The sequence below is a fragment of the Vigna umbellata genome, chromosome 7 (assembly GCF_029865625.1).
Source record: "Vigna umbellata cultivar VRB3 chromosome 7, Vumbellata_1.0, whole genome shotgun sequence".
Lineage (NCBI taxonomy): Eukaryota > Viridiplantae > Streptophyta > Magnoliopsida > Fabales > Fabaceae > Vigna > Vigna umbellata.
The window spans coordinates 38,425,317-38,437,571 of NC_142171.1; the positions used below are offsets into that span (position 1 = coordinate 38,425,317).

The 12,255-nt window shown below is 29.8% G+C and overlaps 3 protein-coding genes across 3 annotated transcripts; 2 read left to right on the forward strand and 1 right to left on the reverse strand.

The window, feature by feature from the left end:
- On the reverse strand, positions 1-719 carry LOC148195940 (large ribosomal subunit protein uL24z). The gene has a single exon (XM_088094002.1). It carries the CDS (start codon positions 641-643, stop codon positions 203-205), a length of 441 nt encoding a protein of 146 aa, XP_087950128.1. The 5' UTR covers positions 644-719; the 3' UTR covers positions 1-202.
- A 2,819-nt stretch (positions 720-3,538) lies between these two features.
- Positions 3,539-6,958, forward strand: LOC124829920 (BTB/POZ domain-containing protein At3g49900-like). The gene is made up of 4 exons (XM_088095539.1): positions 3,539-3,692; positions 3,777-3,846; positions 4,244-4,723; positions 6,203-6,958. The coding sequence occupies exons 1-4, from the start codon at positions 3,577-3,579 to the stop codon at positions 6,845-6,847; spliced, it is 1,311 nt and encodes a 436-aa protein (XP_087951665.1). The 5' UTR covers positions 3,539-3,576; the 3' UTR covers positions 6,848-6,958.
- A 1,063-nt stretch (positions 6,959-8,021) lies between these two features.
- On the forward strand, positions 8,022-11,723 carry LOC148195941 (adenylyl-sulfate kinase 3-like). The gene is made up of 8 exons (XM_088094586.1): positions 8,022-8,191; positions 8,334-8,595; positions 9,536-9,676; positions 10,266-10,415; positions 10,533-10,651; positions 10,798-10,882; positions 11,074-11,120; positions 11,362-11,723. Exons 2-8 carry the CDS (start codon positions 8,334-8,336, stop codon positions 11,458-11,460), a joined length of 903 nt encoding a protein of 300 aa, XP_087950712.1. The 5' UTR covers positions 8,022-8,191; the 3' UTR covers positions 11,461-11,723.
- The last annotated feature ends 532 nt before the right edge of the window (positions 11,724-12,255 follow it).

The window sequence follows — 12,255 nt, forward strand, 5'->3', positions numbered from 1 at the left end:
TACTAGCAGTAATAATGTCAAACATGTGATTAAAATAAACAAAACAGAAGGGTCTGAGAACACCCAAACCCTTTAGATCCAAAACGCAAGACCCTCAAAGTACCAAAACCGTCAGATAAAATACGACTCTAATGATTGAAACCGAGTTCCAATAAGAACAATAAAAACAACCAGCAATCTATCGAAAACAAAAAATCGAAAACTAATCAACAGTCTGCATGATATCCTCAGGAGCAAACTTTGTACCCTTTTCCTTGTCGGCGGCGGCGCGACCCTTAGCCTTGCGATCGAGCAAGGATTTACGGTCCTTGTCCATTCGCAACTTCGTCACCACGACTTTCGAAGGGTGAATGCCAACATTGACGGTGGAGCCGTTCACCTTCTCGCGAGTGATTCGCTCAATGTGGATAACCCACTTGCGGCGATAGACCTGCACCACCTTGCCCTCGCGACCCTTGTAGGTTCCCCTAACCACTTGCACCTCGTCATCCTTCCGAACAGGAATGGAACGCACGTTGTATTTCGACCGTAGATCCGTTGAGAGCGGCGCGCTCATCAGCACACGGCGGACGCTTGATGGCGCCGTGAAATGGGCCTTGCGGCTCTTGCGCCGGCTAGAGGAAACCCTAGGATTGAACTTCATTTTCTTCTCTCCTTCTGTGACGGCAATGCGAATGGCAAATGAAAGGGAGAGTGTATGAAAAAAAAAATATGAGATTTAGGGTTTACTCTTCTTCCCTTCTTTAATTATTAAATTTTATTTTCATTTTTTTCTGATGGATCAGACCCACTTAGGTCCAAGCTAGCCCAATTTTATTGGGCCTGCTGATCCATTTTGCTGACATACGTTCATATGGAAGAGTAAAAATCTTGGAGAAAATATATAAACGATCAGAACTGCTGTTTAAAAAGTATTTTATTTTCAGAAATATTATTACTAAAAAAATTATTTTGAAAATTAAAATAAAATTAATTTATTATATTTTAAATATTTATAAACTTTGAAAGTGAAAATTAATAATTAAAACAGAAGTTATGAGTAGGTGAAAAAATATTTAGCACAAATCATGTGATAACATGGTAAGTTATAAGGTTATCAGTTTCTTTACTTTTAAAATAATTATTCAAAATTTAGAAAAACTATATAATTAAGTGATGTTATATAAAATTTATCTTATCAAAAGGCTTAGTTTTTAAACAATATCATCTAGTTTTAATGTACATCGTTTTAATTATTTTCGTTATTATTGTCTAAACTTGTATAGATTGACGAGATTAAAAATAGTTGAACTGTAACGGTATATTATTTTGATGGTGTATACTAAATTTATAAAAATATACATAATAATAAAACTATGATCCAATTATTTATATTTAAAAAATAAGCAATAAGTCGATATTGTTTAATATAAATGAGACATAAAACTATTTCGAACTCAAACAAATTTTTATATATGATCTATAACGGTGAATTTCAAGAATAATTTTTGTAATTAAAAATTATCAAGTGGTGTAATACTTAAAACTAGTATCAGCTCATCTCTCCTTTATATATTGTGAGTTTTTTTAACATTTTTATATTGTGGGAAGAAAAACAATTAACTGATATTTTTAAGAAAAATAGTTAAATAGTTTTACTGTATAAACATTTAAGGATTATATGATATATTTTATTATTGATGAATTTAACATCTTAGACACTATTAACGCAATTAATTTTATTTAATAATTTTTGTATTTTATTTACAATGAATTTAACGTTGTATACCGTTATAAAAAAATACCAATTTTATTGAATGAAGCTTTTATTAAATTATAATAAAAGCAACTTTACCCTTACGTTTCATAAATTGTTAACTCTGGGAAGTTAAAAAGCTTGGAATGGCAAAATCATAAATAATCTTTGAAGATAACCACAGGTTATCCACCGTATGGCACGATAATGTTAACATTTTTTGTATTTTTTGTATTTTTTTCATTTGTTTTTTTATTTTTTATTTTTTATGTTTTCATATTTTGAAATGTTATTTTTCAATTTTTCAATTATAATTCAAGTAGACACATTTTCTTAATCGTAATATTTTTTTTATTGTCACGCTCTGTCTCGACATTGTTTTTCTAATTTTATTTGCATTTTTAACTCTTAATTTCTCATATCATAATTTAGTGCAACAATAAAAAAAAAAAGGTATGCAGTCTGTTGTTATATGGATCCACAAACCTAAAATGTTTGAGTATTAAGGTTAATTTAATTGTGCTTTTGGATTTAAGTCGAAATATCTTAATTAAATTTTAATTATTTTTTATACTATTATTATTTTTTATTTTAGTGTACACATTTTTTTTTCTAAATCTTTTTTTTATTAAGTAATAGTTTACTAATTTTATCTTTTAAGTAATCATTATTTTTTTAACTTAATCATTTTAAACTAAAATAATTATTTATAATAAAATATTATATATAAAATAAATAAATAATATTTACAATTGAATCATAAAAAATAATTATATTTATTCTTACAATTAAAGTTTCCACAAGGTTATGGAAAGATGAAAAAGAAAAAAAAATGTGAAAGATAAAATTAGAATTAAAATAAACAACAGAAGAAAAATATTATCACCGAGAAGAACAAGCAAACCATAATTCTCAACTGAAAAGGAAGAAGTGAAGGAAAACTTTTCCTATGTTCTATCCAAGTGGAGGAGGAAAGTATTATCCATATTCATTCGTTTTTTAATTGTAATATTGCCTGTATAATTAAAAACATATTTAAAATTAAATTTTAACAAAAATTGGATATATAAGTAAGAATAACACTAAATATATATTTCTAAAAATAACTTAATGTTTAACAAAAATGGAATACTTTGATTAAAATAATGAGTAATCAATTAAAAAAAGGAAAATAATTTAAAATGAGACATGTATAAATTTTTTTAATTTTAATTATTTCTATTAAAAAATACACCGTTTCATTTTATAAAATAAACACCAAAGCAAAAAAAATCAATTATTAGAAAAAATAGAACAACCACGTTTAATAAAACATGATTGAAGTTCCATAATTTTATATTTTCTCACTATATAATGATATTTTATCTGAAAATACAAACTGAAATATTTTTATCTCCAATTAATATAAAAAAATAATTCAAAAATATCTTGATATTAATTATTTTAATATAAATTAAATTATTAAAATTAATATTCTCATTAAATCGTTTTTTTATTTTTTCATGAAAATATCTATAAAAAATAACAATGCAAAATATTAGTTATATTATTTAATTTACAATAAAATTAAATATTGAAAATTTTAATTTAAAATACAAAAAAAAATTAAAGAAATCTCTTCATGCAAAATATTTAAATTTATGAAAAAATTAAATGGAAACACAAAATTTGAGAATATGAAAACAAGGTCGAAAACAAAGAAAAGCAATTGAATCGTGGCATTGATAACGTCCCATGCCGTATTTATGATTTGCCATAAACTCCATGGAAATAACAGTGCAGCATTATTAAGACAATGTTGAAAACGGTGTGTGGTTTCATTCAAACAAAAAACCAGAGAGATGAGGGCTTTGAAGCACGCCATTGAGACCATCTACGAGGAAGAACACTCCTTCTCTTCTTCTCCACCGTCCATCTCCTCTTCTCCTCCTTCACTCCACTCCATCGTCAATGCTTGGTTCTTACCATTTCTTTCCCATCTCTGTTACACTTTTCTCATACTTCCTTTTCTTCTTCTAAATTAATTAATCTATGCTTTCAGGTCTCTCCATTCCTCCTCTGAACCCAACGTCTTGATAATTGTTCAAGGAACCTGCTTTCGTTTGCACCAGGTATTTTCTGCTGTTTCTTCGTCAAAATTGTTTGCAAAATTTTATGGCTTAAACTTTAGATGATTAAACTGGACTTTACCAGTTTTCAAGTTTGGGATTTGTGTGAATTTCGATTAATAGGATTTTATATGATTAAGAGTTGTATGGCCTTAATAATTTTGCTAAAGTATTCGCTTTCAGTAAGGCTTTGCTACATCTGAAAAGCTCTGCTTTTAGACATAACAAAAGGGACATCCTTTATCACATGAAAATACGTGCAACACTTTGTTTAGTTGTCATACCGAATCCATGAAATATTGAAATGACATGTCGTGATCAATGTTTCATACTTATATTCTGGTATATTCCTTAAAAAAAAACCCTGAAAATTTGGTTGTCCTCTTCTTTCTGACTTTAGGATCGTATGATATCACAAAGTTCATACCTGAAACAGCACCTGATGGGAGTTTCTAATGTAACAATCTCCCCGCCGTTAAACATAACGGCCGAGACTTTCGCCACGGTGGCTGGTTTCTGTTACACCCATAAAGTCCACTTAACGCCGAGCAACATTGCTGCGATGAGAGTGGCGGCGGAGTTGCTGGGTATGACGGAAGGAGATAATCTATGGGAGGTGACAGAATCGTACTTTGAGAGAGTTGTTGGCGTTGATGCATCGATGGTTATTCGTTCGTGCGTGACTATGCTTCCCGAATCCGAAACGACAGCGTCGCTTGTCAGCAGGTGCATTGAAGCTATGATTTGGAACGGCGACGTTTCGTTTTTGGACAACGTCGTTGAGATGCACGCTCAAGATTTTCGAATGGTGGCGTCTTACTTGAACAAACGGCTGCCCAACCACGATGCTCTATACAAGATTATTGATCACTATCTTAAGGTACGCCACGTGTCATTATATCATGCAATAGATGGACCCCTTTTAATATTTCTGAGAACTGTGACTTCTGATTTTTTTAGATGAATATAACTTTGACTGTGTACATGTTTTAATATATAATTTATTAGTAAAATTAATTCAGGATGAATAACATTTACTGATAGGCTAATTTTTTAAAAATGAAAAATATGAAGATACTAAATTTTTGGGTGACTTTTTTGCATTAATTTTTATTTAATATTGTACAATTAATGGCTTATTTAATGCAAATTAATAAAAGAATTAACATAACTAAATTAAAATATGAATTTAGTGTTCATCACTAAAAATAATCATCAAAATTATATTATTTGTAAATTAGTTTAACTGAATAAATACTCTGTCAAAAACTTAGATATAATTTTTATTATTAAAATGTTGATATGACTGATTATATAATTTTAGAGAACACTTTATTCATTATTGAATAGATGTCTATTTATTATTTATCAAAGTAATCGTCCTAACCATATAATGTTAGTCAGCAAGGACAATGATTTTTATCCTTATTTTCCTAAATATTTAAATATCTTTTACTATTACCAGTGAAAATATACTTATGGTGATAAAAAATAATAAAATTATTATTAATAATAATTATAATTGTGAAATTAAATATAAACATTCTTTTCAATTTTATTGTAAATAATTTTTCTTTATTTTATAATTTAAAAAATACTTAAATTTAAAAATTGTTAATTAAAAAATGATTAAGATTGAATAAATAATTAATTAAAAAGTAAAATTGATAAAATTATTATTGTATTTAAAATAAATTTTTAATTAAAGAATAAAATTGAAAAATAAATGTAAACATAAAAAAGGAAATCATCTTTATATACTCATGTGATAATGATTATATCTTAAAATAAATATTTTGTAATCTCTATATAATTATTATATTTTGATTTTAATATTTATAACCTTGTTCTTTTTGTTAACATTTTAGTTGAAAAATTTTCAAATAATTAATTTTAGTTCCTATGAAACGGATAAAGTTTTTTTTTTTCTAACTATAGAATGTTTTCTATTTTATTTCATCCAACAAAAGTATGAAAATAATATTTTTGTTCATAAATTTTGTTCAAAGATAGACAAATAGTATTGTCTCAAGGGAGAAAAACATTAATGTTTTCATGTAGTAACTTCACTTTGCCTTTAATATAAGTATTAGAAAATATGATATCACAATATTGAAAGAAATAAGATATCTCAATATTGAGAAAAAAAATATTTTAACATTTTACAGTTAAAATCTCGATACATTTTATGATATACATTGTTATTAATTATATTATTATTTTGTAATGTTTTTTTTTCTATTTTTTTCATTGAGTGTTATTACAATCGGTTATAACATTTTGAATGTTGAGATAGTACTCTTGCTAGAAAGAAACATTGGTGTATTTGTTTGATAATAATGTTTCAACATTGGTGAAGGAGATCAAGTATGAAAAACTAACGGACGAAGAACATACAGAGATATGTAATAACTTGGATTGTTCTAAGCTCTCACATCACATTATGGTTGAATGTATTCAAAATTCTCGAATGTCACTCAAATTCATAATGAGAGCGATACTCATGGAGCATATCAAAACTCGTCGCTCCCTTGTTGCGACAGTCACCACTACTATGCATGAAACAGAACAAAGGTCACTGATGGAAATTCTCCAACAAGACATTACTCATTGTCACACAACACATATAGAAGATGCAATGGATTCCACCTACTATCGTATTCAAAGCCTTGAGAAAGAATTAAGGGATATGAAGAACCATATTCAACATCATCATCAATTCATGAATAGGAATAAGAACAATAATGTGTTGAACCAAGAACGTTCAATGAGTTTTCATTTTGAACCACCAGAGGATAGTAAAATACGAAGGGGAGGAAGAGGGTCCATTTCGTCATCAAGTTTTTTTCTTGATAATATTATAACGAAGAAACCTAACGAGGTGGAGATGTTCCCTACAGGCAAAACCTCATCAAACAAGAGAAAGTCTTTTCGCTACAAATTCATAAGTAGTTTCATGAATGTATTCGGATGTCGAAATCAACAACAAACTAAAAGGAGTTAGAAAATTAGTTATTGTGTTATTACATTCTCATTTGAGAAATTAATTTACTTATGAATGTGGAGGTAATCGGTAATCATGACTCAGTATAATGTTACATATGACCAGTGGATATTCTGTTATATATATATTTTTGTTGCTTCGTAAATATACATTGTTTTTACTATTGATTTCATTTTTTTTAATCTGTTATGATGATTAGTAGTCAAAGTCTTTTATCGTTACCAATCATATTAAAATAAACAGATTTTAAACATAATTCTATATTATAAAATTGTTTTATACACGGTTTATAACTAGTTGCATGACTTTTTTTCTAACCATTGTAGGATTTTCAACGTATATTGTAAAACTTAAAAAAAATGAAAAACATTTATTGTAAATTAAACATTTAATTTTTCTTCAAATTATTTGGAAAAGATATTAATCTAATGATAATGCAACTATTATTTTAATAACAGAAAAAAAGTCCACTACCCTTAAATTCCAAAATTTCTTTAAAAAAATCAATGGAGGTTGCGCTGACAAGGAATAAGATGAAGCACCGAAGCAGTGACCCACATTAGCAGTGCACACTGTCTCCACTTAAATCATAACTATTGATTTAACACAATCACTGGTGCTAAGTTTGATATCAATCATTATTTCCTTAAAGATAAAAGGATATACCATTGGTTTGGCCACATCAGAATCCATACCAAACGAGTAATGACAAATCATAATATTCTCAGTTTTATCACAATCACAACTCTCTAATTGGTAGTAGTATTAAAGAAAAAACAATAATTGAGAGCAAGTAGTTACCATACAGGTTACGAAAGTTCTTTTGAGAAAAAACAAAGAAATACATATATATTTTATAATTTCAATAAAATATGTATATATATTTTTATTTCTGCACCCAATAAATACATATAAATTAATTAAATATCAATTACAATGATATAAATAAAAAGTAATAATCAATACTGTCTTAAAAAACTTTAAAAATAACAATGAAATAATTTTTTTTTTTTAAAAATACAATACCTAGAGTGGGATTTTTAATGTGTTTAGGCAACAATTGGACACAAAAGTTGAACATCATTATTAAGACCAACGACAAATGCTTGGGTTGTGACTACTGACGTGGCAGCACACATTACTTTTGAATATCCAATGCACCATACGTAGTTCGCTCCCGCCACCACCACATGATGTGTCTTCGCTTTAGCTTCTGCTTCAGTTGTCTGAAACCACGACACTCACTGGCATAAATTTTGTAGGCTATATAAATTTCACTGCTCCAGCAAATTTCTTCTACCAACTGCATACATCACATTTCACAGGGAAATCTACCTTCGCAAGGTACTTCCAGTTTCTTAAAGATCTATAAGAGCCAGGAAACTTGTGTATATGTTATTTGATTTCATCACTTGTAGTGTATTCTATGTTTTCGGCTCTAGCTTTAACGCAATCTTCATTTTAATTTTTTTTTCTGTTGGTGGAGATGAGCGTTGTACAAGCACTGTACCCGCCGTGTAGTTGCGGAATGTTGCAGATCGTCAAATGCGGACATTCGGCGACGGAGAAGTTAGGGTTCACAATATTGTCTGGAATCGAAGCCATTGGATTAAGCCGTCATCGTAAAAGTTTGTTGAAGCCTATTCTGGCAAAGGAAGATAATGGTGCGTCTCGGATCGAGGACGGACATCAAGTGAAGAAGCAGAATGGCCTGACACCTTTGGCCAATCACTCTGCTGCATTATTCGGTACTATCTATATTTTCAGATTCTATCAAGATCTTGAATCTGGTTTTTTTAATGCTCTATTTGTTTATTACATTATTCTTGTTATTTTCTGTTGTTTGTCAATGTAATATGAGATTACGTTTTTAATCATTATTCATAGATGACAGTGGATTGATCTTGGAATGTAAATGTTGATAGTTTTATATTCAATAAAAATTGACAAATTGATGTTCTTGAACTTGCTATATTGTAAATTAATGATGAACTGTCGTCACTGTGCAAAATGGCCATATCATCATTTGTTGAACGTTATATACTATTCATTGATTTGTTGTCCTTTCTCTAACACATAAAAGTCTTCAGTAAAAATTTATCCATCCACTCGATAATGCTTTAAAGGCTAACATGGCACGAATTAAATGATCAGGTGTGATAAAGTTTGGGTAGAAGATGATCTGGTTTGTAATGTAAGAGAATATTTTCACGATATTGGTGTTGTGTGTAAGTCTCTCTTGGGCTAAACGGCCAATTTAAAATCTGGGCACAAGTTCACCAATATTTTTTAGTTGTAAAACATAAAGAGAGTAAGTGGTTCTTGGAAGATGGAGAACAAAAAATTTAGAGTGATTGATTTGTCAGGGAGATCTGATCCTTGGTGAAACATGTGCATAGATCAGGGAAAAAATTAAGGTTACGAAGGTCGTTGTCCAAGTAAACATAATTTCGTTGAGAGAAAAAAAGAGTGTTTCTGTGCACTGCTCATTTTTGAAACCGGAAATCTCATGGACTTCACCAAATAGCTGTTTGGGCTTTATAAATGCTGTTTACCAGGCTTTGACAACATTTTTGTAAGAAAAAAACTGAACTTTTTAATATCTACTACTAGTTCTAAGCAAAGCAATACATGGTTACGATTAAAAAATAATAATTGAAATATTTAACCTGTTTATTATCTATCTAGGTAAAAATCTCGGCGAGAAGTCAGGTATTGGGAATTCGATGAACATTTTGTGGCACGAATGTCCTATTCAGAAACTTGATAGAGAGCATCTTCTTCAGCAAAAGGGCTGCGTCATTTGGTTAACGGGTCTCAGTGGTTCAGGTTTGTGATCGTTTCTGAATCCTCGCTTTAGTTTATTGTTGTTAAGCTGAAGTAAGCACACAATTGTGAGTAATCGAGTCCTATCCTCCTTTTATCATTCTTAAATGCATCCTAGATTCCAATGTGTTCTGATTGCTCGTATTTGATTTTATTTTTTATACGACGTTCATTATTTCCATAGACATGCAAAGGCAGAAACATTAAACATTTATTTTTACATACGTAACATTCTCTGCCACTTCCTATGGTACAATCTGAACTTCTATTAAAGTACAGTTGATCACTTGGACTCATAAGAATGAAATAATGAAGAGAAGCCTGTCAATTCTAATTATTTCTTCGCATATGAATGCTTTAAATAACAGTAAGGTCTTTTATGAATCAAAGTTTAACGTTACTTTCCAATTATAATTGTCTCTCTGCTGTAGAATATACACTGATAGTGAACCAAGAAAATGAAAGCAATTGTCTTTAGTTTCTTTACATTATAAGGATATTCCCTTACCTTTCATTCTTCAATTCTAGACACTGGATACCGGCACTCTCACTCTCTCTGCTTAATTTGACTCTTAAGAGACATTGATTTCAGGAAAAAGCACTCTGGCATGTTTTTTGAGTAGAAGCTTGCACTCCAGAGGAAAGTTGACTTATATCCTTGATGGGGACAATATTAGACATGGTCTAAACCGTGATCTTAGTTTTAGAGCAGAAGATCGTTCAGAGAACATACGAAGGATTGGTTAGTTACTGCATAAGAACATATATACATACACACAAAAGTTCTTCTCTCCATCTTGAACTTTGCTGTAAATATGTTATTTATTAGTATTAAAACAAAATGACAAATAAATTTCAGGTGAGGTTGCGAAACTCTTGGCAGATGCAGGTCTTATTTGTATCGCTAGTTTAATATCACCCTACCGAAAGGATAGGGATGCTTGTCGAGCTTTATTGCCAGAGGGAAATTTTATCGAGGTACTTATTGCGGAGAGTTATGCTACTTGTTTCACATTTGCTAAGTGCTAACAATGATGAACACTGTGAATCTGTGATCATCAAACAAGACAGTAGGTTCATTATTTCCTTTGCAAAGTTTACAATTCTCATTACACATGTTGCAGGTTTTCATAGACGTGCCACTAGAGGTGTGTGAAGCAAGGGATCCGAAGGGACTTTACAAGCTTGCTCGAGCTGGAAAGATCAAAGGTATCTTGGTTTAATATTTTAATAGGTATCTTCTTGGACTATTGGTTATGTGTAATAGTCATGTTTGTACTGGTGTTTGTTATTTAACTATACCAGCTTAACCAGGTTATCTGCTATGATTGGCCTTATTTCTATTTTTGTTCCTGATCAAATTGTATTAGTCTTGAGTTATTATTTCCGAAAATTTTCAGGTTTCACGGGGATAGACGATCCGTATGAACCACCTTACAGCTGTGAGGTGGGTATTTATTGCTTAACTTGTGTTGCACTAGCGTTACATTAGCACAGTGGTTGGTGTTGTGAAATAAGAACAATACGAATAAATTTAGCATGCTAAATTTACTTAGTTATAAAACTTTATCCAACTTTGATGGAAAATTGACATTAATGAGATGTCAGAATAAATTTGTCCCTGCTTTCCCTCTGAAACTTAAGCAGAACTTTCATCAAATTGACTACACTTTCTCGTTTTCTTGCAGATAGTATTACAACAAAAAGGAAGTGAATGTACGTCTCTGAGTGATATGACAAAAATAGTAATATCGTACTTGGATAAAAATGGATACCTCCGAGCTTGACATAACCTGAATGGGGTTTGTCTTCTTCCCTGTTTCTTGTCGTAGGTATTAATGTATGTAACACAGTCTGAGGCACAAAAATCTGCTCATTCCAGCAGCAAGGAAATCATCGTTTGCTTCTGATTATGTAGGTGGAAGTAGTTGAGGTAGATCTATGAGGAAATGTATGTATTAACCTTTAGCATATTTGTCATTGAGTGTGTACTGTAGCCCTGTGAGGATTTGTTCGCTTCCCCATGCTAATGTTTTCATTCTTCGAACCAGTCTTGTCTTAAACTACAAAATCTGACTAGGCAGACCCAAAAAATATAATCAGAATGAACATATTTAGCGAAATATTTTCGACCATTAGTTGTATTTGCGAGTGAAATATAACACATGCATATATATATATATATATATATATATATATATATATATATATAAGAAAAAATATTAAAAATATTTAACCGAGAAAATTTAAAGAATTAAAGTATCATTCTCTTATAGTCTATGTTAATTTATAATATAAGGATGGGAACACGAAACATCTGTAATAAATAATTAGCATTTTAATAATTGCAAATGCACGAAATATATGTTTTTATATACAAATATTTGATTGTATAAATTATGCTCATTATAACGTATCAAATGAATGTCAAGTCAAACAATAATTTATTCAAATTCAAAAGAGGAAGGATTATTTTATAATTATACAATACAAGTTTTGAATTGAATAAAGAATAAATATTTTATTATTTAAAAGTTATAGAAATTATACATAATGCAATATTAATTTATTTTTCTTTTATT